At 51.5% G+C, this 24,856-nt stretch overlaps 1 protein-coding gene across 1 annotated transcript in view; it reads right to left on the bottom strand.

The window, feature by feature from the left end:
• Window positions 1-24,856, bottom strand: part of LOC140400218 (pyruvate carboxylase, mitochondrial-like) — a 606,247-nt gene that overhangs the window by 34,892 nt on the left and 546,499 nt on the right. Inside the window, exon 10 of the mRNA XM_072489687.1 lies at window positions 8,003-8,251. Within this exon, the coding sequence (XP_072345788.1) occupies window positions 8,003-8,251 (249 nt within the window). The remainder of the gene's footprint in view (window positions 1-8,002; window positions 8,252-24,856) is intronic.

Raw genomic sequence — 24,856 nt, 5'->3', positions numbered from 1 at the left:
CTTGCGAGAAAGAGGCGGCTTTTCCTGCTCGCTGTGCGACTTTGTTCCCATTTAGTTAAATCGCCTCCAGAAACGTATCCGTTCGATGGCTGTTTTTAGTGATGTGGGTTTGAGGGATCAGTGTTGGCCCGGGCAAACTCTCGGTCCTTCTTCCAATAGTGGCCGGCTGTGGCGATCTTTCATACTCGCCTGGTGGGCGAGTCTTGTTGCCGGAGGGGTGGGGGAAGGGGTGCCTCCGTTTGACATCTCATTTGAAAGGGGGAATTCTCAGAGCCGACAGGTTAGTTCTGAACACACGGGAGATGGTGTGTGCGCGCGTCTGTGTTTGTTTATGAGAGCGCGTGTTTCTTTATGCGTGAGCGAGTGTGTCTGTGCGTTCGTGTGCGCGCAGGCACGTGGCGTTTGTGTGCGTGTATGTGTGCGTCTGCGTGCACAAGCCTGCGTGCGTTTTGAGCGTGCGTGCGAGAGTGCGTGTGTTCATGTGCGTTTCTGCCCGCGCACACGTGTGTGGGCATGTGCATGTTCATGTGTGTTTGAGCGAGCCTGTGCATGCGCGTTTGCGCACGCTTGTGTGTGAAATAAAATAAGGCCCGCCTCGTCGGGAGCACTGAATGGAGGTTCCTTATTCTTCTCGCCCGCCACACAGAACCAGGTGCCAAGCTGCCCGTGGGTAGGTCACCGGGTTAATTGCACCCTGGAATTAGATTGTAAAGCCTATGTCAGCCTCCAGTGTATAGCAGCGGTGTGAGGAGGCACGGGGCTGTGATCTGTCTGAAAGAAAGCCTTCTTCAACATGACTTGACTGCGACATGACTCAGTTATATTAAAACTCGGGCCGCCCGAGCACTTAATGTCACATTGGATCCCACGCACGGAAACACAGTTTGCCTTGCACACTGTGACATCCCGTCCGTCCTCCCTCCCTCCTTTTCGCTCCCCACCCCGCGGAGTTCCTCCTCACTACCTCTCCAGCATTCTGTCCCTCCCACTTCCCCCTCGAGTCCTGGTAACAGGGTCGTGAATTAAGTGCGCGTCCAAGATTGGTCGATCAGGAGCAGGAGTAGACCAGACGGCCTGTCGATCCAGCTCCGCCGTTCAAAGCGATCGCGACGCACGCACACAGGTTCCGACCCCACTCCGGCAGCTGGAGGGGTTTAAATTCAATTCATAAAACCTGGAATTATAAAGCTCCGTGACGACAACAAACAAACAAAGAACAACAAAGAAATGTACAGCACAGGAACAGGCCCTTCGGCCCTCCAAGCCCGTGCCGACCATACTGCCCGACTAAACTACAATCTTCTACACTTCCTGGGTCCGTATCCTTCTATTCCCATCCTATTCATATATTTGTCAAGATGCCCCTTAAATGTCCCTATCGTCCCTGCTTCCACCACCTCCTCCGGTAGCGAGTTCCAGGCACCCACTACCCTCTGCGTAAAAAACTTGCCTCGTACATCTACTCTAAACTTTGCCCCTCTCACCTTAAACCTATGCCCCCTAGTAATTGACCCCTCTACCCTGGGGAAAAGCCTCTGACTATCCACTCTGTCTATGCCCCTCATAATTTTGTATACCTCTATCAGGTCGCCCCTCAACCTCCTTCGTTCCAGTGAGAACAAACCGAGTTTATTCAATCGCTCCTCATAGCTTATGCCCTCCATACCAGGCAACATTCTGGTAAATCTCTTCTGCACCCTCTCTAAAGCCTCCACATCCTTCTGGTAGTGTGGCGACCAGAATTGAACACTATACTCCAAGTGTGGCCTAACTAAGGTTCTATACAGCTGCAACATGACTTGCCAATTCTTATACTCAATGCCCCGGCCAATGAAGGCAAGCATGCCGTATGCCTTCTTGACTACCTTCTCCACCTGTGTAGCCCCTTTCAGTGATCTGTGGACCTGTACTCCTAGATCTCTTTGACTTTCAATACTCTTGAGGGTTCTACCATTCACTGTATATTCCCTACCTGCATTAGCCCTTCCAAAATGCATTACCTCACATTTGTCCAGGTTAAACTCCATCTGCCATCTCTCCGCCCAAGTCTCCAGACAATCTAAATCCTGCTGTATCCTCAGACAGTCCTCATCGCTATCCGCAATTCCACCAACCTTTGTGTCGTCTGCAAACTTACTAATCAGACCAGTTACATTTTCCTCCAAATCATTTATATATACTACAAAGAGCAAAGGTCCCAGCACTGATCCCTGTGGAACACCACTGTTCACAGCCCTCCAATTAGAAAAGCATCCCTCCATTGCTACCCTCTGCCTTCTATGGCCTAGCCAGTTCTGTATCCACCTTGCCAGTTCACCCCTGATCCCGTGTGACTTCACCTTTTGTACTAGTCTACCATGAGGGACCTTGTCAAAGGCCTTACTGAAGTCCATATAGACAACATCTACTGCCCTACCTGCATCAATCATCTTAGTGACCTCCTCGAAAAACTCTATCAAGTTAGTGAGACACGACCTCCCCTTCACAAAACCGTGCTGCCTCTCACTAATACGTCCATTTGCTTCCAAATGGGAGTAGATCCTGTCTCGAAGAATTCTCTCCAGTAATTTCCCTACCACTGAAGTAAGGCTCACCGGCCTGTAGTTCCCGGGATTATCCCTGCCACCCTTCTTAAACAGAGGAACAACATTGGCTATTCTCCAGTCCTCCGGGACATCCCCTGAAGACAGCGAGGATCCAAAGATTTCTGTCAAGGCCTCAGCAATTTCCTCTCCAGCCTCCTTCAGTATTCTGGGGTAGATCCCATCCGGCCCTGGGGACTTATCTACCTTAATATTTTTTAAGACACCCAACACCTCGTCTTTTTGGATCACAATGTGACCCAGGCTATCTACACCCCCTTCTCCAGACTCAACATCTACCAATTCCTTCTCTTTGGTGAATACTGATGCAAAGTATTCATTTAGTACCTCGCCCATTTCCTCTGGCTCCACACATAGATTCCCTTGCCTATCCTTCAGTGGGCCAACCCTTTCCCTGGCTACCCTCTTGCTTTTTATGTAAGTGTAAAAAGCCTTGGGATTTTCCTTAACCCTATTTGCCAATGACTTTTCATGACCCCTTCTAGCCCTCCTGACTCCCTGCTTAAGTTCCTTCCTACTTTCCTTATATGCCACACAGGCTTCGTCTGTTCCCAGCCTTTTAGCCCTGACAAATGCCTCCTTTTTCTTTTTGACGAGGCCTACAATATCATTCGTCATCCAAGGTTCCCGAAAATTGCCGTATTTGTCTTTCTTCCTCACAGGAACATGCCTGTCCTGTATTCCTATCAACTGACACTTGAAAGCCTCCCACATGTCAGATGTTGATTTGCCCTCAAACATCCGCCCCCAATCAATGCTCTTCAGTTCCCGCCTAATATTGTTATAATTAGCCTTCCCCCAATTTAGCACATTCATCCTCGGACCACTCTTGATCATCGACTGTTGTAAATAAAACCCAGCTGGTTCACTGCCCCTCTGAAATGGGTCAAGCGAGACACGCCAGGGGCAATTAGGACTGGGCACCAAATGCCCAGGGACGCCCATACGTCGCCCATGGAAGAACAAAGAAAAAATAAACTGGGTTCTTCTTGCCCTCAGTGTGACCGAATTGAAAGGTCGGGATGTTACGTTGACCTTGCATGGGCCGCATGTGGAATACGATGTTCAGTCCTGGGTTGGGTGGCACGGGGGAAAGTGCAGAATGAATGGAGAGGTTCTGCTCTATCAGGAAAGACTGTCTGGGCCGCCGCTCTTTCCTTACGAAAAGGGGAGCATGGGAGATTATCTTGAAATGACAGAGGGATTTAATCGGGGTAGACATTGGAGGGGAGAATATAATAGAGCCCCGACAGTGCACAAGGAGGCCTTTTCGGCCATCGCGTCTGCACTGATCCTCCGAAAGAGCACCCTAAATAGGCCCACTCCCCCACCCTAAGCCCGTAACCCCATAACCCCACCTAACCTGCACATCTTTGGACACTAAGGGACAATTTAGCACGGCCAATCCACCTAACATGCATATCTTTGGACACTAAGGGGCAATTTAGCGCGGCCAATCCACCTAACCTGCACATCTTTGGACACTAAGGGGCAATTTAGCATGGCCAATCCACCTAACCTGCACATCTTTGGACACTGAAGGACAATTTAGCACGGCCAATCCACCTAACCTGCACATCTTTGGACACGAAGGGACAATTTAGCACGGCCAATCCACCTAACCTGCACATCTTTGGACAGTAAGGGCAATTTAGCGCGGCTAATCCACCAAATCTAATCATCTTTGGACACTAAGGGGCAATTTAGCACGGCCAATCCACCCAACCTGCACATCTTTGGACGCTAAGGGACAATTTAGCACGGCCAATCCATCTAACCTGCACATCTTTGGACACGAAGGGGCAATTTAGCACGGCCAATCCACCCAACCTGCACATCTTTGGACACTAAGGGACAATTTAGCACGGCCAATCCACCTAACCTGCACATCTTTGGACACTAAGGGGCAATTTAGCATGGCCAATCCACCTAACCTGCACATCTTTGGACACTGAAGGACAATTTAGCACGGCCAATCCACCTAACCTGCACATCTTTGGACACGAAGGGACAATTTAGCACGGCCAATCCACCTAACCTGCACATCTTTGGACACTAAGGGACAATTTAGCGCGGCCAATCCACCTAACCTTCACATCTTTGGACACTGAAGGACAATTTAGCACGGCCAATCCACCTAACCTGCACATCATTGGACACGAAGGGGCAATTTACCGCGGCCAATCCACCTAACCTGCACATCTTTGGACACTAAGGGGCAATTTAGCACGGTCAATCCACCTAACCTGCACATCTTTGGACACTAAGGGACAATTTAGCATGGCCAATCCACCTAACCTGCACATCTTTGGACACTAAGGGCAATTTAGCACGGCCAATCCACCTAACCTGCACATCTTTGGACACTAAGGGACAATTTAGCACGGCCAATCCACCTAACCTGCACATCTTTGGATACTAAGGGGCAATTTAGCACGGCCAATCCACCTAACCTGCACATCTTTGGACACTAAGGGACAATTTAGCACGGCCAATCCACCTAACCTGCACATCTTTGGACACTAAGGGGCAATTTAGCACGGTCAATCCACCTAACCTGCACATCTTTGGACACTAAGGGGCAATTTAGCACGGCCAATCCACCTAACCTGCACATCTTTGGATACTAAGGGGCAATTTAGCACGGCCAATCCACCTAACCTGCACATCTTTGGACACTAAGGGGCAATTTAGCGCGGCCAATCCAACTAACCTGCACATCTTTCGACAGTAAGGGCAATTTAACACGTCTAATCCACCAAATCTAATCATCTTTGGACACTAAGGGGCAATTTAGAGCGGCCAATCCACCTAACCTGCACATCTTTGGACACTAAGGGACAATTTAGCACGGCCAATCCACCTAACCTGCATATCTTTGGACACTAAGGGGCAATTTAGCACGGCCAATCCACCTAACCTGCACATCTTTGGACACTAAGGGGCAATTTAGCCTGGCCAATCCACCTAACCACATCTTTGGATACTAAGGGGCAGTTTAGCACGGCCAATCCACCTAACCTGCACATCTTTGGACAGTAAGGGCAATTTAGCACGGCCAATCCACCTAACCTGCACATCTTTGGACACTAAGGGGCAATTTAGCACGGTCAATCCACCTAACCTGCACATCTTTGGACACTAAGGGGCAATTTAGCACGGTCAATCCACCTAACCTGCACATCTTTGGACACTAAGGGGCAATTTAGCACGGCCAATCCACCTAACCTGCACATCTTTGGACACTAAGGGACAATTTAGCACGGCCAATCCACCTAACCTGCACATCTTTGGACACTAAGGGATAATTTAGCACGGCCAATCCACCTAGCCTGCACATCTTTGGACACTAAGGGGCAATTTAGCACGGTCAATCCACCTAACCTGCACATCTTTGGACACTAAGGGGCAATTTAGCACGGCCAATCCACCTAACCTGCACATCTTTGGACACTAAGGGGCAATTTAGCGCGGCCAATCCAACTAACCTGCACATCTTTCGACAGTAAGGGCAATTTAACACGTCTAATCCACCAAATCTAATCATCTTTGGACACTAAGGGGCAATTTAGCGCGGCCAATCCACCTAACCTGCACATCTTTGGACACTAAGGGACAATTTAGCACGGCCAATCCACCTAACCTGCATATCTTTGGACACTAAGGGGCAATTTAGCACGGCCAATCCACCTAACCTGCACATCTTTGGACACTAAGGGGCAATTTAGCCTGGCCAATTCACCTAACCACATCTTTGGATACTAAGGGGCAGTTTAGCATGGCCAATCCACCTAACCTGCACATCTTTGGACAGTAAGGGCAATTTAGCACGGCCAATCCACCTAACCTGCACATCTTTGGACACTAAGGGGCAATTTAGCGCGACCAATCCACCTAACCTGCACATCTTTGGACACTAAGCGACAATTTAGCACGGCCAATCCACCTAACCTGCACATCTTTGGATACTAAGGGGCAATTTAGCACGGCCAATCCACCTAACCTGCACATCTTTGGACACTAAGGGACAATTTAGCATGGCCAATCCACCTAACCTGCACATCTTTGGACACTAAGGGGCAATTTAGCGCGGCCAATCCAACTAACCTGCACATCTTTCGACAGTAAGGGCAATTTAACACGTCTAATCCACCAAATCTAATCATCTTTGGACACTAAGGGGCAATTTAGCGCGGCCAATCCACCTAACCTGCACATCTTTGGACACTAAGGGACAATTTAGCACGGCCAATCCACCTAACCTGCATATCTTTGGACACTAAGGGGCAATTTAGCACGGCCAATCCACCTAACCTGCATATCTTTGGACACTAAGGGACAATTTAGCACGGCCAATCCACCTAACCTGCATATCTTTGGACACTAAGGGGCAATTTAGCACGGCCAATCCACCTAACCTGCACATCTTTGGACACTAAGGGGCAATTTAGCCTGGCCAATCCACCTAACCACATCTTTGGATACTAAGGGGCAGTTTAGCACGGCCAATCCACCTAACCTGCACATCTTTGGACAGTAAGGGCAATTTAGCACGGCTAATCCACCAAATCTAATCATCTTTGGACACTAAGGGGCAATTTAGCACGGCCAATCCACCTAACCTGCACATCTTTGGACACTAAGGGGCAATTTAGCGCGACCAATCCACCTAACCTGCACATCTTTGGACACTAAGCGACAATTTAGCACGGCCAATCCACCTAACCTGCATATCTTTGGACACTGAGGGACAATTTAGCACGGCCAATCCACCTAACCTGCACATCTTTGGACACTAAGGGGCAATTTAGCGCGACCAATCCACCTAACCTGCACATCTTTGGACACTAAGCGACAATTTAGCCTGGCCAATCCACCTAACCTGCACATCCTTGGACACTGAGGGACAATTTAGCACGGCCAATCCACCTAACCTGCACATCTTTGGACACTAAGGGACAATTTAGCACGGCCAATCCACCCAACCTGCACATCTTTAGACTGTGGGAGGAAACCGGAGCACCCGGAGGAAACCCACGCAGACACGGGGAGAACGTGCAGACTCCGCACAGACAGTCATCCGTTGCCGGAATCGAAACCTGGGTCCCTGGCGCCGTGAGGCAGCGGTGCTAACCACTGTGCCGCCCTGTAGCAGGCCCTCCCCTATCGCGAATGGAGCTTCCACTTGCGGGGAAGAGCAATACTTAGTGTGGGGGGAATGTGGAACTCGCTCCTGCACGGAGTGGGTGAGGTGGATAGGGAGGGAGGAAGGGGTAGGATATGTTGATGGGGTTGTGGTGAAGGGAGGGGTGACTAGTACAGGCCGGTCGGGGGCAGAAACGGCCGGTGTCTGTGCCGCGCGCACCTTGCACTCTGCCGCAGCGCCAGTAAACGCTCACCTGGAACACCTCCGCGATCTTGGGTCCCTCCAGGAAGAGGCGCGTGTTGAGGCACTCCACGGGCCCGAACTGAGCGGTGAACTCCTTGAACTCGTCGAACACCTTGGGGTACATGGCGGACGACATGACGTCCTCGGCGGTGACATCGTCCACGTGGCGGGCCTTCAGGTCCTTCTCCAGGGTGTCAAAGTTCAGAGGTGAAAGGGAGGCCCCGGGACGGCCTTCGATCTGAGGCAGGTCCTTCAGTACCTGGAAGCCAAAGAAAAACCAACAACCTCGTCAGCCATCGCCGGGACAAGATGGGAAACAGCAGCGGATAATTTTCAAGATCCCGGGAACAACAAATCTGATGACTGACCCGATCGTCTATTTTTGATGTGTTGGCTTGACGGTTAAATATTAGCCCGGGATTCAGCAAGGAACCCACCCACTCGTATACAGTAATTACAGCACGAAAGGAGGCCATTCGGCCCTCCTGCCCCTGCGTGCCTCCTGTCGAACAATCCACCCTGTCCAATAATAATAATAATCGCTTATTGTCACAAGTAGGCTTCAAATGAAGTTACTGTGAAAAGCCCCTAGTCGCCACATTCCGGCGCCTGTTCGGGGAGGCCGGTACGGGAATTGAACCCGCGCTGCTGGCCTTGTTCTGTATTACAAGCCAGCGATTTAGCCCACTGTGCTAAACCAGCCCCTAAACCATTACCCCCCCTCCCTGACTCCCTCGCCCCTTTGGAAATTGTTCATCGCCTCCTCTCCCAGCCGCGTGTGGGCAGCGAGCTCCAGTTCACCGTGGCAATAGAGTTCCCCCTCGCCCATTCCGCACCCCCCCTCACCCTTACCCAAACCCACGGGCGGGATTCTCCGATTGGCGAAATGGCATTCGGCGATCGGCCGGAGAATACGCACGTTTACGGCGGGACTGGAAGATCCGTCGTAGAGGGGGGGGGGGGGCGCTATTTTGCGGGCCGGGTCCACGAGCGGCCGGCGCATGTTGCACGGCGCGGCCGTGGACCCGGCAATTCTCCAGCCGTATCGGCAGGTAGAGTCGGGTTCCTCTACGCCGCTCAGCTGCTCCAGCCAAACGGAGGATCGGTGGCTGTGTGACGCCGAATTTTCAGTCATAAAACGCCACCATGCGGACATTGCCTCAAAATCGGAGAATCCAGCCCCATAAGTCTGTGTCCCCTTACCTCATTGGACCGTTAGCCCGAATCGGAACACCTTGGGTGGGGTATTCAGCCCAATTGCCGCCCAAACGCCCCCCCCCCCCCCCCCCCCCCCCCTACGACGGATCTTCCAGTCCCGCCGGTCGTCCACCGCGTTTCGCACGGCGCGCCCATCCCGGGGACACTGCGGGGTTGGGATGTCGCCTTGGGCGGGACCGGAAGGTCCCACAGCCGGGATAGGCCTGGAAAGTCCCTCCCGGTTTTCTTCGTCCGCCTCATCTGAACCTGCCGAGACCTCGTACGTTCTCCCCAACCTTCTGCAAATGGCGGCCGCGGACTCCTTCACGCCTGGAGGGCAGGCCGGGTGGGAGTTTCCCTGCCTCGCCTCCTCCCTCTGAACTATGAAGATCTTCACTCGTCCACAAAGAGGGTGATTTCGTTGGGCGGGAATTAGAATCAGGGAATCCCTGCAGGTACAGGAGGCCATTCGGCCCATCGAGTCTACACCGACCCACCCAAAGAGCATAAGGCAGAGAAGTTCCGGGGTCCCATTTCCACCTTTTGAGAACCTTTAAAGTGAGAGCCAGGCCTTTCACACCCTCACGAAGAGGGGAGTGAAAGTCTGGGACCCTCTTCCTCAAACGGCTGTCTCCTCGCTCTTCATTCTGTGCCAACCTTGGCCTAGCTTTGATTCAGGTGGGTAGCTCGGGCGCTTCCTCACCCGGGCTGCCCGGCGCGATGGCTTTGCCCCGCGGTGTTGGTGAGACGCGCACATCGGGGAAACAGTCAGTCGTCACCCCTCCTTCCCCCCGGATCTCTGCCATTAAGATCCCAGCCTCCTGCTCAAACCCCTCCATGGTCAATGGTTCCCTCCCCCGGGTCCTAGAACCTCCTTTGGCTCTCCAAACCTTCTGAGGCTGGCAGGCGGCCATTCAGGCCTCTGGGCCTATCCCAGCACTCGAATGGCCTCTGCTCCTGACGGCTGATAAACATCCATCCAACTATAGCCTCCGAGAGTCCTTCTAGCATCCACGAGCTCTTCAACAGTTCCAGATATTCCGACCCCGGTTACGTGAGGAGGTGATGGGAACTTTACCAAACGCAAACACCACAAGAGCATGGTGCTGAGGAGCATGGGGCAAATCTATTTACTGACGGGAGTCCTCGGACGAGAATTAGACGCGAAGATCTCCGATCTCGGAGGTGATTACAAAGAGCAATCCAGCACAGGAACAGGCCTTTCGGCCCTCCAAGCCAGCGCCCACCGTGGTACCGGCCTAAACTAAAACCGTCTGCACTTACAGAGTCCGTATCCTTCCATTCCCACCCTATTCATATATTTGACTAGATGCCCCTTAAATGCCGCTATCGTACCTGCTCCCACCCCCTCCCCAGGCAGCGCGGCCCATATATTTACCACCCTCTGTGTAAAAAAAATTGCCTCATACATCTGGGGCGTCATTCTCCGACCCCCCGCCGGGTCGGAGAATTGCCGGGGGCTGCCGTGAATCCCGCCCCCGCCGGTTGCCGAAGTCTCCGGCACCGGAGATTCGGCGGGTGCGGGAATCGCGCCGCGCCGGTTGGCGGGCCCCCCCACTCGATTCTCCGGCCCGGCTGGGCCGAAGTCCCGTCGATAAATTGCCTGTCCCGCCGGCGTAAATTAAAGCACCTATTTACCGGCGGGACAAGGCCCGTGGGCGGGCTCCGGGGTCCTGGGGGGGGTCGCGGGGCGATCTGACCCCGGGGGGTGCCCCCACGGTGGCCTGGCCCGCGATCGGGGCCCACCGATCTGTGGTCGGGCCTGTGCCATGGGGGCACTCTTTCCCTTCCGCCTCCGCCACGGTCTCCACCATGGCGGAGGTGGAAGAGACACCCTCCACTGCGCATGCGCGGGAAGCTGTCAGCGGCCGCTGACGCTCCCGCGCATGCGCCGCCCGGAGATGTCATTTCCGCGCCAGCTGGCGGGGCAACAAAGGCCGTTTCCGCCAGCTGGCGGGGTGGAAATTCCTCCGGTGTCGGCCTAGCCCCTCAATGTTGGGGCTCGGCCCCCAAAGATGCGGAGCATTCCACACCTTTGGGGCGGCGCGATGCCCGTCTGATTGGCGCCGTTTTGGGTGGCAGTCGGCGGACATCGCGCCGTTTCGGGAGAATTTCGCCCCTGTTCTGAACTTTTCCCCACGCATTTTAAACCTGTGTCTCCGAGTACTTGACTCTCCTACACTAGGAAAGAGCATCTGACTATCCACTCTGTCTATGCCACTCATAATTTTGTAGACCTCTATCAGGTCTCCCCTCAACCTCCTTCGTTCCAGTGAGAACAAACCGAGTTTATTCAACCGGTCCTCATAGCTAATGCCCTCCATACCAGGCAACATCCTGGTAAATCTCTTCTGCACCCTCTCTAAAGCCTCCACATCCTTCTGGTAGTGTGGCGACCAGAATTGTACACCACATTCCAAATGAGGCCTAACTAACCCACTTGTCATGATATTCAAACACACACATCATGAAAGACACACCAACAGACAAATCAGAACACACACCACAACCAATGACAGAAAGATATAAAAGCACAGACACGACCCCCGGTGGTCAGTATTAGCTGCAGAGGAGAACCAGGACACATCTATTGCCAAACACACTCAGGGAGACAGCACGTGCAGAGTATCCAGAACGAACTGTATTATAAGAGTTATAATAAAATAGAGTTGTACCACATACAACTGTGTTGGCTCATCTGTGCACCAGAGCACCCAACACCACATGGTACAGGAGTGGATCGATACCTGCCGGCATACCTCAGTGTACAGAGACAACCAGCAGTGCCCAGGCATGATGTACGAGCTCCCGGTTCCGCAGGCGCTCCAGTGCCACGGCGACCTCCGCGAAAACTGGCGGCGATTCCGGCAAATGTTCGAATTGTTCCTGGCGGCAGCTGAACTCAAAGACCTGGATGATAGGGAAAAAATTGAATTTCTCCTCACCATCGCCGGTGCAAGGGCAAGAGAAATATTCAGAAGGTTCAGGTTCTTCAGGAGGCAGCAAAGGTACGATTACCAGGCAGTCCTGGGCAAATTCTCCAAGTACTGTGAAGAAAACGCAATCCAATCGGCAAGTAAAGGTAAGAAAAGCTGCAGTACTCACCTCGTGGCCGGGATCCCGGAGCCCGAATTCCCAGAGGCCGAAATCCCGGGCCTGAGAGAGGGCTGGGTCGAGGTCGGCGGCCATCTTGCTAAAGGTATAACGCTAGCACAGTTGCGCGAGCAGTGCGCAGAACCGGAAGTTTCGTTTGCGCATGCGCGAGATGCTGCGCATGCGCAGTCAAGAAAACGGCCATCGGTAAAGGAACAGCGATCTGAGCATGCGCAGTCGCTTCCTACGTGCTACATACCGAGCGTCAGGATGTCAGAGGCCCCAGACTGCACCAATTTAAAAGGGAAATGTCCCAAATCCAATTTAAAAGGGAAACGTCCCAAATCAAAAAAACAAAAATCTGTTAAAGCTGTAAAACAACCTTCCCTCACCTGGAATGACAGCACATTGCCGCAAATTGACCCAGGAGATGAATTTGACCTCCGAAGAACCCTCCGACAAGCAGTTACCTACGCACAAGCCGATGATTCCGACCTTGAATACTTCGATGACGATCTTTACAGTGTTTCCGGACCTCGCGAGCCCAATGATAGCTCCGTGGTCCTATATGACTATGACTCGGACGAACCTTTCGTGTTGCACATTGGCGGCCCCCACATTGAATCCGACGCAGATGCGGATTCATTTTTCGGATTTGAGGATCTTCAATCCAGCAGATATGACGTTCCAACTTATCAGTACCGGATGATGCTGCAGCCTGACATTAACAGACAGGGAGCGGTGCAAGCACACGGAGAGTGCCCTGCTGCCACACAGAGCGTGGTCCACGTCCCGCTCAACGTTCCCGACTCTATGAAAGAAGACATGCAAGACTCCAGAGTGCAGTCCTCGCATGAACCAGAAGTGACTCCAGTGTCACAAGCTTCCACAGCAAGCTCGTGGACAGACTCCACAATTGCAGAAATGCAAGACTCCAGAGCGCAGTCCTTGCACGGACAAGAAGTGACTCCAGTGTCACAAGCCTCCACAGAGAGCTCGTGGACAGCCTCCACGATAGAAGCAACGCAAGACTCCAGAGCGCAGTCCTTGCACGAACAAGAAGTGACTCCAGTGTCACAAGCCTCCACAGAGAGCTCGTGGACAGCCTCCACGATAGAAGCAACGCAAGACTCCAGAGCGCAGTCCTTGCACGAACAAGAAGTGACTCCAGTGTCACAAGCCTCCACAGAGAGCTCGTGGACGGACTCCACGATGGAAGGAACGCAAGACTCCAGAGCGCAGTCCTTGCAGGAACAAGACCATGAGGGTCTAGCAACCTCTCCTGACCAACCAGAGGCAGACGATGCAAGTCTGCCATGCTCACGTGAACAGCAAGAAGGCTATAACAGCCTACCATGCTCCACTACACAGCAGCATGAACATGACGGTCTCTCATGCTACAATGAAGGGCACAGCGCTGAAGACTGTTCAAGCCCAACTGAAGACAAGCCAAAGGAATCGCCTCGTCCAAGCCCGAAGAAAAAAGGTTTATGCGCTGACCTTCAGGATCATTATAGCCGAACAGAGATTAATAATGCTGCACGGCCACAGAAGGATGCTGAGGATTTGCTAACGAAATTAATTGAATGTTTAACTTGCAAGGAGCAGACTGAGAATTGCCAGTGTTTTAGTATGGATCAAAAAAATGGACAAGACATTGATCCTCAGGTAATGGAAATAACACAACCTGAATCATATCTACAGCAGGGACAAATGTCTCCCTTCAACACAACACCGCAAAATCCCAACTTCGGAGACCAGCAGTTAGTCAGTAATGACTCTTCAAACCTTGAGGGGAACATTAATTGCATTGAACCTATACACGCTCCACTGATTATTGAGCAGAACATTGGAGCAAGAATCCTGAGGACACCGACATCGAGTAGCCAGATAACGAATTTAAAACCCACAGCAGTTTCAAGTGAACCAAGTGTGCTTTCCACTAATGGTGAAGATGCAGATAAGGTCGACCCGATTATCCATTGTACCACACTAACCCCAGTGATTAAGCAGTTATGTATGGGGAGTATAATGTGGGCAATTGAGAACAGTAAAAGAGAGACTGTGACCATGCCAGTCCCAGCAAAATCAGACCCAGAGACCATGAAGGCATGTACATTAGACAAAGATACATATGAGGCACCTGAGAAGAAAAGTGAAACGGAGTGTTCTGTGGAAAATAGTACAATGTCGAGAGAAACATTGGATCCTATATTCGAGACCATACCTATGGGAGAATTTGGGGGTAATAAACAAGGTTCTGCAATGTCTGGGGGAAGATTTAAAATTCCAAAGAAGAAAAGCCCAAATGAAGGACAACGGCAAGACAATGACAGTCCACCGACATGGTGTGCACCACCAGATGAAAACTCTGACAATTTACCCAACCCTAGTGAACAGCAAGCTGCTAATGAGGATCTATCCACGGGATGTGAGATGAGTGACGACAGCATCCCACTTCCCATGCAAAAGGTGCAAGGTGACAGACCTCGCCTAGTGCGTACCGAGGCACTCGACGATCACGGTGGGACCACTGACGACTGCGGTGGCGGCGCACCGCTTCCACCCTCGATGGCTCGAGCCTCTCCACTGGTTGGTGCATTCCTGCATGTTCCGACTCCAGAAGTGCAGCTTCAGGGAATCTCGGCTGCCTCCAGTGAACCTGTTGGGACTCCGGACGGGGGGCATCGACGGAAGGCAGACCGGACTCCAGATGGGGAGCAGCCAAGCGCCGACTCTGATTCGCGCACGCCAGACCTTGCTCCGGACGGGCGGTGTCGCGGCCTCGGTGATGGCACGCTCAGGGTGACGGCGGATGCCACGGCGACAGGGAATGGATCGCGTGGCAGTCCCACTGGGTCGGCAGTGGCAACCAGCACCGGCGGTCCAAGATGGACACACCAATTCGCGCCATCGCCAGACGTTGATGCGAGCAACAATTCTCTCTCCAAGGCGACATGCTTCGACGTTTCTCTGCGGAGTCGCCCTTCCGGCACAGCAGGTGGCCGGAACCAGCGTACACGGTCTCGGCCAACTTCCACATCTGGCACAGTCATCGCCTTGCATGATATTAGTGATGGTGCTACTTCGATGGCAACGACCCATCGGCTACAAGATGCCGTCCACCACAAACATAAAAAGAAAAAGACTCCACCTTGTTCCTGGCATGCAGGGCGGATGGATTGGTGCGTAGGCGCAATCAGCGAGCTTTGCGCCGCCTTCCACGCTCGCAACTGAACCGTACGCACACGCCGGATCCTCCACTGGTTCCCAAGGATGACTTTGTGGAGATGCCACGGATCATGCCCCTTCCATCGCCACCAGAACCAAACCACAGCCAAGGCACCACTAACAAAGATGTTGAATGTTATATTTGCACGAATGAAAAAACCAAGCACTGCACGAAGTACAACAAATGGTAAAGTAGAGACTTCGGCAACAGCATCACCTCCAACAGTCCAAGGTGAACCAGTGTGACCCCAAATCTCCACAGCTGAACCGGCTTGAGGACCAGCCCATTCTTGAGGCGGTCACCCATTAGACTGGACTTATAACGCTGTTCATACGTTCAAAAAGTCAAACACTTCTGTATTATAACCTGTTGTTGTTTATTGTTCCAGATATCGTCTGACCGGACCAATGTTCAAGTTTTTTTTTTTTCTCTCGCATCCAAGTTTTGTTATGGTACAACCTTGTTAGTGTGACGCACCCGACATCGCCCCATGTAAATAGTTACGTCATATACACACGCTGTACATAACACACACACACACTCTTCGATGCACTCACGACACAATTATATTTATAACCACGTAGGCACATATCTTTGTAAAAAGGGGGGATGTCATGATATTCAAACACACACATCATGAAAGACACACCAACAGACAAATCAGAACACACAACACCACAACCAATGACAGAAAGATATAAACGCACAGACACGACCCCCGGTGGTCAGTATTAGCTGCAGAGGAGAACCAGGACACATCTATTGCCAAACACACTCAGGGAGACAGCACGTGCAGAGTATCCAGAACGAACTGTATTATAAGAGTTATAATAAAATAGAGTTGTACCACATACAACTGTGTTGGCTCATCTGTGCACCAGAGCACCCAACACCACACCACTGACCCCTGCTGGAACGGTCAGCCGCATGTCCGGGATGGTCAGGATGCAAAGGTGGAGAGAGAGTGAGCGACATCGCAGCTCAGAGCCGTTGGAGGGGGGAAGGGAGCTGGTGGTCAGAGGGTGGCGTTTAGTCAGGGGTACAGATTAGTAACGTGGGCCTCAGGGTGGTGGTTAAATGGGAGGTGAGGACAGTATTACTCAGGGGATGAGGTTGGTGTGGGGGGGCTACGGTTTTGGGGTTTGTGTGTTGGGGTTTTGGGGGGTTGTGTGTTGGGGTTTGGGGGGTTTGTGTGTTGGGGTTTTGGGGGTTTGTGTTGGGGTTTTGGGGGTTTGTGTGTTGGGGTTTGTGTGTTGGGGTTTTGGGGGTTTGTGTGTTGGGGTTTTGGGGGTTTGTGTGTTGGGGTTTGTGTGTTGGGGTTTTGTTGTGGTTTTGGGGGTTGTGTGTTGGGGTTTTGGGGGTTTGTGTGTTGGGGTTTTGGGGGTTTGTGTGTTGGGGTTTTGGGGGTTTGTGTGTTGGGGTTTGTGTGTTGGGGTTTTGGGGGTTTGTGTGTTGAGGTTTTGGGGGTTTGTGTGTTGGGGTTTTGTTGTGGTTTTGGGGGTTGTGTGTTGGGGTTTTGGGGGTTGTGTGTTGGGGTTTGGTGGGTTTGTGTGTTGGGGTTTTGGGGGTTTGTGTGTTGAGGTTTTGGGGGTTTGTGTGTTGGGGTTTTGTTGTGGTTTTGGGGGTTGTGTGTTGGGGTTTTGGGGGCTGTGTGTTGGGGTTTGGTGGGTTTGTGTGTTGGGGTTTGTGTGTTGGGGTTTGTGTGTTGGGGTTTTGGAGTTTGTGTGTTGGGGTTTTGGGGGTTTGTGTGTTGGGGTTTAGGGGGTTTGTGTGTTGGGGTTTGTGTGTTGGGGTTTTGGGGGTTTGTGTGTTGGGGTTTGTGTGTTGGGGTTTTGTTGTGGTTTTGGGGGTTGTGTGTTGGGGTTTTGGGGGTTGTGTGTTGGGGTTTTGGGGGTTGTGTGTTGGGGTTTGGTGGGTTTGTGTGTTGGGGTTTGTGTGTTGGGGTTTTGGGGGTTTGTGTGTTGGGGTTTTGGGGTTTGTGTGTTGGGGTTTTGGGGGTTTGTGTGTTGGGGTTTTGTTGGGGTTTTGGGGGTTGTGTGTTGGGGTTTTGTTGTGGTTTTGGGGGTTGTGTGTTGGGGTTTTGGGGGTTTGTGCGTTGGGGTTTGTGTGTTGGGGTTTGGGGGGGTTTGTGTTGGGGTTTTGGGGTTTGTGTGTTGGGGTTTTGTGTGTTGGGGGTTTGTGTGTTGGGGGTTTGTGTGTTGGGGTTTTGTGTGTTGGGGGTTTGTGTGTTGTGGGTTTGGGGATTTGTGTGTTGGGGTTTGTGTGTTGGGGGTTTGTGTGTTGGGGGTTTGTGTGTTGGGGTTTTGTGTGTTGGGGGTTTGTGTGTTGGGGTTTTGGGGTTTTGTGTGTTGGGGTTTTGTGTGTTGGGGTTTTGGGGGTTTGTGTGTTGGGGGTTTGTGTGTTGGGGGTTTGTGTGTTGGGGGTTTGTGTGTTGGGGTTTTGGGGGTTTGTGTGTTGGGGTTTTGGGGGTTTGTGTGTTGGGGTTTTGTGGGTTTGTGTGTTGTGGTTTTGGGGGTTTGTGTGTTGGGGTTTTGGGGGTTTGTGTGTTGGGGTTTTGGGGGTTTGTGTGATGGGGTTTTGGGGGTTTGTGTGTTGGGGGTTTGTGTGTTGGGGTTTTGTGGGTTTGTGTGTTAGGGTTTTGGGGGTTTGTGTGTTGGAGTTTGGGGTTTGTGTGTTGGGGTTTTGGGGGTTTGTGTGTTGGGGTTTTGGGGGTTTGTGTGTTGGGGTTTTGGGGGTTTGTGTGTTGGGGGTTTGTGTGTTGGGGTTTTGTGGGTTTGTGTGTTAGGGTTTTGGGGGTTTGTGTGTTGGAGTTTGGGGTTTGTGTGTTGGGGGTTTGTGTGTTGGAGTTTGGGGGTTTGTGTGTTGGAGTTTGGGGGTTTGTGTGTTGGGGGTTTGTGTGTTGGGGGTTTGTGTGTTGGAGTTTGGGGGTTTGTGTGTTGGGGGTTTGTGTGTTGTGGTAGAATCATAGAAGTTTACAGCATGGAAACAGGCCCTTCGGCCCAACCAGTCCATGCCTCCCAGTTTTTACCATTAAGCTAGTCCCAGTTGCCCGCACTTGGCCCATAACCCTCTATACCCATCTTACCCATGTAACTATCTAAATGCTTTTTAAAAGACACAATTGTACCCGCCTCCACTACTACCTCTGGCAGCCCATTCCAGACACTCACTACCCTCTGAGTGAAGAAATTGCCCCTCTGGGCCCTTCTGAATCTCTCCCCTCTCACCTTAAACCTATGCCCTCTAGTTTTAGACTCCCCTACCTTTGGGAAAAGATGTTGACTATCTACCTTATCTATGCCCCTCATTATTTTATAGACCTCTATAAGATCACCCCTAAGCCTCCTACGCTCCAGGGAAAAAAGTCCCAGTCTGTCCAGCCTCTCCTTATAACTCAAACCATCAAGTTCCGGTAACATCCGAGTAAATCTTTTCTGCACTCTTTCTAGTTTAATATTATCCTTATTATTGGGGGTTTTGGAGGTTTGTGTGTTGGGGTTTTGGGGGATTGTGTGTTGGAGTTTGGGGGTTTGTGTGTTGGGAGTTTGTGTGTTGGGGTTTGGTGGGTTTGTGTGTTGGGGTTTGGGGGGTTTGTGTGTTGGGGTTTTGGAGGTTTGTGTGTTGGAGTTTGGGGGTCTGTGTGTTGGGGGTTTGTGTGTTGGGTTTTGTGTGTTGTGGTTTTGGGGGGTTTGTGTGTTGGGGTTTTGGGGGTTTGTGTGTTGGGGTTTGGGGGGTTTGTGTGTTGGGGTTTTGGGGGTTTGTGAGTTGGGGTTTTGGGGGTTTGTGTGTTGTGGTTTTGGGGTTTGCCTATTGGGGTTTTGGGGGTTTGTGTGTTGGTGTTTGTGTGTTGGGGGTTTGTGTGTTGGGGTTTTGGGGGTTTGTGTGTTGGGGTTTTGGGGGTTTGTGTGTTGTGGTTTTGGGGGTTTGCGTATTGGGGTTTTGGGGGTTTGTGTGTTGTGGTTTTGGGGGTTTGTGTGTTGGGGTTTGGGGGGTTTGTGTGTTGGGGTTTTGGGGGTTTGTGTGTTGTGGTTTTGGAGGTTTGTGTGTTGGGGTTTGGGGGGTTTGTGTGTTGGGGTTTTGGGGGTTTGTGTGTTGTGGTTTTGGAGGTTTGTGTGTTGGGGTTTTGGGGGTTTGTGTGTTGGGGTTTTGGGGGTTTGTGTGTTGTGGTTTTGGGGGTTTGCGTATTGGGGTTTTGGGGGTTTGTGTGTTGTGGTTTTGGGGGTTTGTGTGTTGGGGTTTGGGGGGTTTGTGTGTTGGGGTTTTGGGGGTTTGTGTGTTGTGGTTTTGGAGGTTTGTGTGTTGGGGTTTGGGGGGTTTGTGTGTTGGGGTTTTGGGGGTTTGTGTGTTGTGGTTTTGGAGGTTTGTGTGTTGGGGTTTTGGGGGTTTGTGAGTTGGGGTTTTGGGGGTTTGTGTGTTGGGGTTTTGGGGGTTTGTGTGTTGTGGTTTTGGGGGTTTGCGTATTGGGGTTTTGGGGGTTTGTGTGTTGTGGTTTTGCGGGTTTGTGTGTTGGGGTTTGGGGGGTTTATGTGTTGGGGTTTTGGGGGTTTGTGTGTTGTGGTTTTGGGGGTTTGTGTGTTGGTGTTTTGGGGGTTTGTGTGTTGGGGTTTTGGGGGTTTGTGAGTTGTGGTTTTGGGGGTTTGTGTGTTGTGGTTTTGGGGGTTTGCGTATTGGAGTTTTGGTGGTTTGTGTGTTGGTGTTTGTGTGTTGGGGTTTTGGGGGTTTGTGAGTTGGGGTTTTGGGGGTTTGTGTGTTGTGGTTTTGGAGGTTTGCGTATTGGGGTTTTGGAGGTTTGTGTGTTGGTGTTTGTGTGTTGGGGTTTTGGGGGTTTGTGAGTTGGGGTTTTGGGGGTTTGTGTGTTGTGGTTTTGGGGGTTTGTGAGTTGGGGTTTTGGGGGTTTGTGAGTTGGGGTTTTGGGGGTTTGTGTGTTGGGGTTTTGGGGGTTTGTGTGTTGTGGTTTTGGGGTTTGCGTATTGGGGTTTTGGGGGTTTGTGTGTTGTGGTTTTGGGGGTTTGTGTGTTGGGGTTTGGGGGGTTTGTGTGTTGGGGTTTTGGGGGTTTGTGAGTTGGGGTTTTGGGGGTTTGTGTGTTGTGGTTTTGGGGGTTTGTGTGTTGGGGTTTTGGGGGTTTGTGTGTTGGGGTTTTGGGGGTTTGTGAGTTGGGGTTTTGGGGGTCTGTGTGTTGTGGTTTTGGGGGTTTGCGTATTGGAGTTTTGGGGGTTTGTGTGTTGGTGTTTGTGTGTTGGGGTTTTGGGGGTTTGTGAGTTGGGGTTTTGGGGGCTTGTGTGTTGTGGTTTTGGGGCTTTGTGTATTGGGGTTTTGGGGGTTTGTGTGTTGTGGTTTTGGGGGTTTGCGTATTGGGGTTTTGGGGGTTTGTGTGTTGTGGTTTTGGGGGTTTGTGTGTTGGGGTTTGGGGGGTTTGTGTGTTGGGGTTTTGGGGGTTTGTGTGTTGTGGTTTTGGAGGTTTGTGTGTTGGGGTTTGGGGGGTTTGTGTGTTGGGGTTTTGGGGGTTTGTGTGTTGTGGTTTTGGAGGTTTGTGTGTTGGGGTTTTGGGGGTTTGTGAGTTGGGGTTTTGGGGGTTTGTGTGTTGGGGTTTTGGGGGTTTGTGTGTTGTGGTTTTGGGGGTTTGCGTATTGGGGTTTTGGGGGTTTGTGTGTTGTGGTTTTGCGGGTTTGTGTGTTGGGGTTTGGGGGGTTTATGTGTTGGGGTTTTGGGGGTTTGTGTGTTGTGGTTTTGGGGGTTTGTGTGTTGGTGTTTTGGGGGTTTGTGTGTTGGGGTTTTGGGGGTTTGTGAGTTGTGGTTTTGGGGGTTTGTGTGTTGTGGTTTTGGGGGTTTGCGTATTGGAGTTTTGGTGGTTTGTGTGTTGGTGTTTGTGTGTTGGGGTTTTGGGGGTTTGTGAGTTGGGGTTTTGGGGGTTTGTGTGTTGTGGTTTTGGAGGTTTGCGTATTGGGGTTTTGGAGGTTTGTGTGTTGGTGTTTGTGTGTTGGGGTTTTGGGGGTTTGTGAGTTGGGGTTTTGGGGGTTTGTGTGTTGTGGTTTTGGGGGTTTGTGAGTTGGGGTTTTGGGGGTTTGTGAGTTGGGGTTTTGGGGGTTTGTGTGTTGGGGTTTTGGGGGTTTGTGTGTTGTGGTTTTGGGGTTTGCGTATTGGGGTTTTGGGGGTTTGTGTGTTGTGGTTTTGGGGGTTTGTGTGTTGGGGTTTGGGGGGTTTGTGTGTTGGGGTTTTGGGGGTTTGTGAGTTGGGGTTTTGGGGGTTTGTGTGTTGTGGTTTTGGGGGTTTGTGTGTTGGGGTTTTGGGGGTTTGTGTGTTGGGGTTTTGGGGGTTTGTGAGTTGGGGTTTTGGGGGTCTGTGTGTTGTGGTTTTGGGGGTTTGCGTATTGGAGTTTTGGGGGTTTGTGTGTTGGTGTTTGTGTGTTGGGGTTTTGGGGGTTTGTGAGTTGGGGTTTTGGGGGCTTGTGTGTTGTGGTTTTGGGGCTTTGTGTATTGGGGTTTTGGGGGTTTGTGTGTTGTGGTTTTGGGGGTTTGTGTGATGAGGTTTTGGGGGTTTGTGAGTTGGGGTTTTGGGGGTTTGTGTGTTGTGGTTTTGGAGGTTTGCGTATTGGGGTTTTGGAGGTTTGTGTGTTGGTGTTAGTGTGTTGGGGTTTTGGGGGTTTGTGAGTTCGGGTTTTGGGGGTTTGTGTGTTGTGGTTTTGGGGGTTTGTGAGTTGGGGTTTTGGGGGTTTGTGTGTTGTGGTTTTGGGGGTTTGTGTGTTGGTGTTTGGGGGGATTGTGTGTTGGGGTTTGGGGTCTGTGTGTTGGGGGTTTGTGTGTTGGGGTTTTGTGTGTTGTGGTTTTGGGGGGTTTGTGTGTTGGGGTTTTGGGGGTTTGTGTGTTGGGGTTTGGGGGGTTTGTGTGTTGGGGTTTTGGGGGTTTGTGAGTTGGGGTTTTGGGGGTTTGTGTGTTGTGGTTTTGGGGGTTTGCATATTGGGGTTTTGGGGGTTTGTGTGTTGGTGTTTGTGTGTTGGGGGTTTGTGAGTTGGGGTTTTGGGGGTTTGTGTGTTGGGGTTTTGGGGGTTTGTGTGTTGTGGTTATGGGGGTTTGCGTATTGTGGTTTTGGGGGTTTGTGTGTTGTGGTTTTGGGGGTTTGTGTGTTGGGGTTTGGGGGGTTTGTGTGTTGGGGTTTTGGGGGTTTGTGAGTTGGGGTTTGTGTGTTGTGGTTTTGGGGGTTTGCGTATTGGGGTTTTGGGGGTTTGTTTGTTGTGGTTTTGGGGGTTTGTGTGTTGGGGTTTTGGGGGTTTGTGTGTTGGGGTTTTGGGGGTTTGTGAGTTGGGGTTTTGGGGGTTTGTGTGTTGTGGTTTTGGGGGTTTGCGTATTGGGGTTTTGGGGGTTTGTGTGTTGGTGTTTGTGTGTTGGGGCTTTGGGGGTTTGTGAGTTGGGGTTTTGGGGGTTTGTGTGTTGTGGTTTTGGGGGTTTGCGTATTGGGGTTTTGGGGGTTTGTGTGTTGTGGTTTTGGGGGTTTGTGTGTTGGGGTTTTGGGGGTTTGTGAGTTGGGGTTTTGCGGGTTTGTGTGTTGTGGTTTTGGAGGTTTGCGTATTGGGGTTTTGGGGGTTTGTGTGTTGGTGTTTGTGTGTTGGGGTTTTGAGGGTTTGTGAGTTGGGGTTTTGGGGGTTTGTGTGTTGTGGTTTTGGGGGTTTGTGAGTTGGGGTTTTGGGGGGTTGTGTGCTGTGGTTTTGGGGGTTTGTGTGTTTGTGTTTGTGTGTTGGGGTTTGGGGGGTTTGTGTGTTGGGGTTTTGGGGGTTTGTGTGTTGGTGTTTGTGTGTTGGGGTTTTGGGGGTTTGTGAGTTGGGGTTTCGGGGGTTTGTGTGTTGTGGTTTTGGGGGTTTGTGTGTTGTGGTTTTGGGGGTTTGTGTGTTGGAGTTTGGGGGTTTATGTGTTGGTGTTTGTGTGTTGGGGTTTTGGGGGTTTGTGTGTTGTGGTTTTGGGGGTTTGCGTATTGGGGTTTTGGGGGTTTGTGTGTTGGTGTTTGTGTGTTGGGGTTTTGGGGGTTTGTGAGTTGGGGTTTCGGGGGTTTGTGTGTTGTGGTTTTGGGGGTTTGTGTGTTGTGGTTTTGGGGGTTTGTGTGTTGGAGTTTGGGGGTTTATGTGTTGGTGTTTGTGTGTTGGGGTTTGGGGGGTTTGTGTGTTGGGGTTTTGGGGGTTTGTGTGTTGGGGTTTTGGGGGTTTGTGTGTTGGGGTTTTGGGGGTTTGTGTGTTGGAGTTTGGGGGTTTGTGTGCTGGGGTTTTGGGGGTTTGTGTGTTGGGGTTTTGGGGGTTTGTGTGTTGGAGTTTGGGGGTTTGTGTGTTGGTGTTTGTGTGTTGGGGTTTTGGGGGTTTGTGAGTTGGGGTTTTGGGGGTTTGTGTGTTGGAGTTTGGGGGTTTGTGTGCTGGTGATTGTGTGTTGGGGTTTGGGGGGTTTGTGTGTTGGGGTTTTGGGGGTTTGTGTGTTGGGGTTTTGGGGGTTTGTGTGTTGTGGTTTTGGGGGTTTGTGTGTTGGGGTTTTGGGGGTTTGTGTGTTGGAGTTTGGGGGTTTGTGTGTTGTGGTTTTGGGGGTTTGTGTGTTGGGGTTTTGTGTGTTGGGGTTTTGGGGGTTTGTGTGTTGTGGTTTTGGGGGTTTGCGTATTGGGGTTTTGGGGGTTTGTGTGTTGGTGTTTGTGTGTTGGGGTTTGGGGGGTTTGTGTGTTGGGGTTTTGGGGGTTTGTGTGTTGGGGTTTTGGGGGTTTGTGTGTTGGGGTTTGGGGGGTTTGTGTGTTGGGGTTTTGGGGGTTTGTGTGTTGGGGTTTTGGGGGTTTGTGTGTTGGAGTTTGGGGGTTTGTGTGCTGGGGTTTTGGGGGTTTGTGTGTTGGGGTTTTGGGGGTTTGTGTGTTGGAGTTTGGGGGTTTGTGTGCTGGGGTTTTGGGGGTTTGTGTGTTGGGGTTTTGGGGGTTTGTGTGTTGTGGTTTTGGGGGTTTGCATATTGGGGTTTTGGGGGTTTGTGTGTTGGAGTTTGGGGGTTTGTGTGTTGGTGTTTGTGTGTTGGGGTTTTGGGGGTTTGTGTGTTGGGGTTTTGGGGGTTTGTGTGTTGGTGTTTGTGTGTTGGGGTTTTGGGGGTTTGTGTGTTGGGGTTTTGGGGGTTTGTGTGTTGGGGTTTGGGGGGTTTGTGTGTTGGGGTTTTGGGGGTTTGTGTGTTGGGGTTTTGGGGGTTTGTGTGTTGGAGTTTGGGGGTTTGTGTGCTGGGGTTTTCGGGGTTTGTGTGTTGGGGTTTTGGGGGTTTGTGTGTTGTGGTTTTGGGGGTTTGCGTATTGGGGTGCTTGCGGTCTGTGTGTCTGGGTTTGGG

The sequence above is a fragment of the Scyliorhinus torazame genome, chromosome 24 (assembly GCF_047496885.1).
Source record: "Scyliorhinus torazame isolate Kashiwa2021f chromosome 24, sScyTor2.1, whole genome shotgun sequence".
NCBI lineage: Eukaryota > Metazoa > Chordata > Chondrichthyes > Carcharhiniformes > Scyliorhinidae > Scyliorhinus > Scyliorhinus torazame.
Note: the sequence above shows the minus strand (reverse complement) of the source record. Positions and strands in the feature narration are given on the sequence as shown.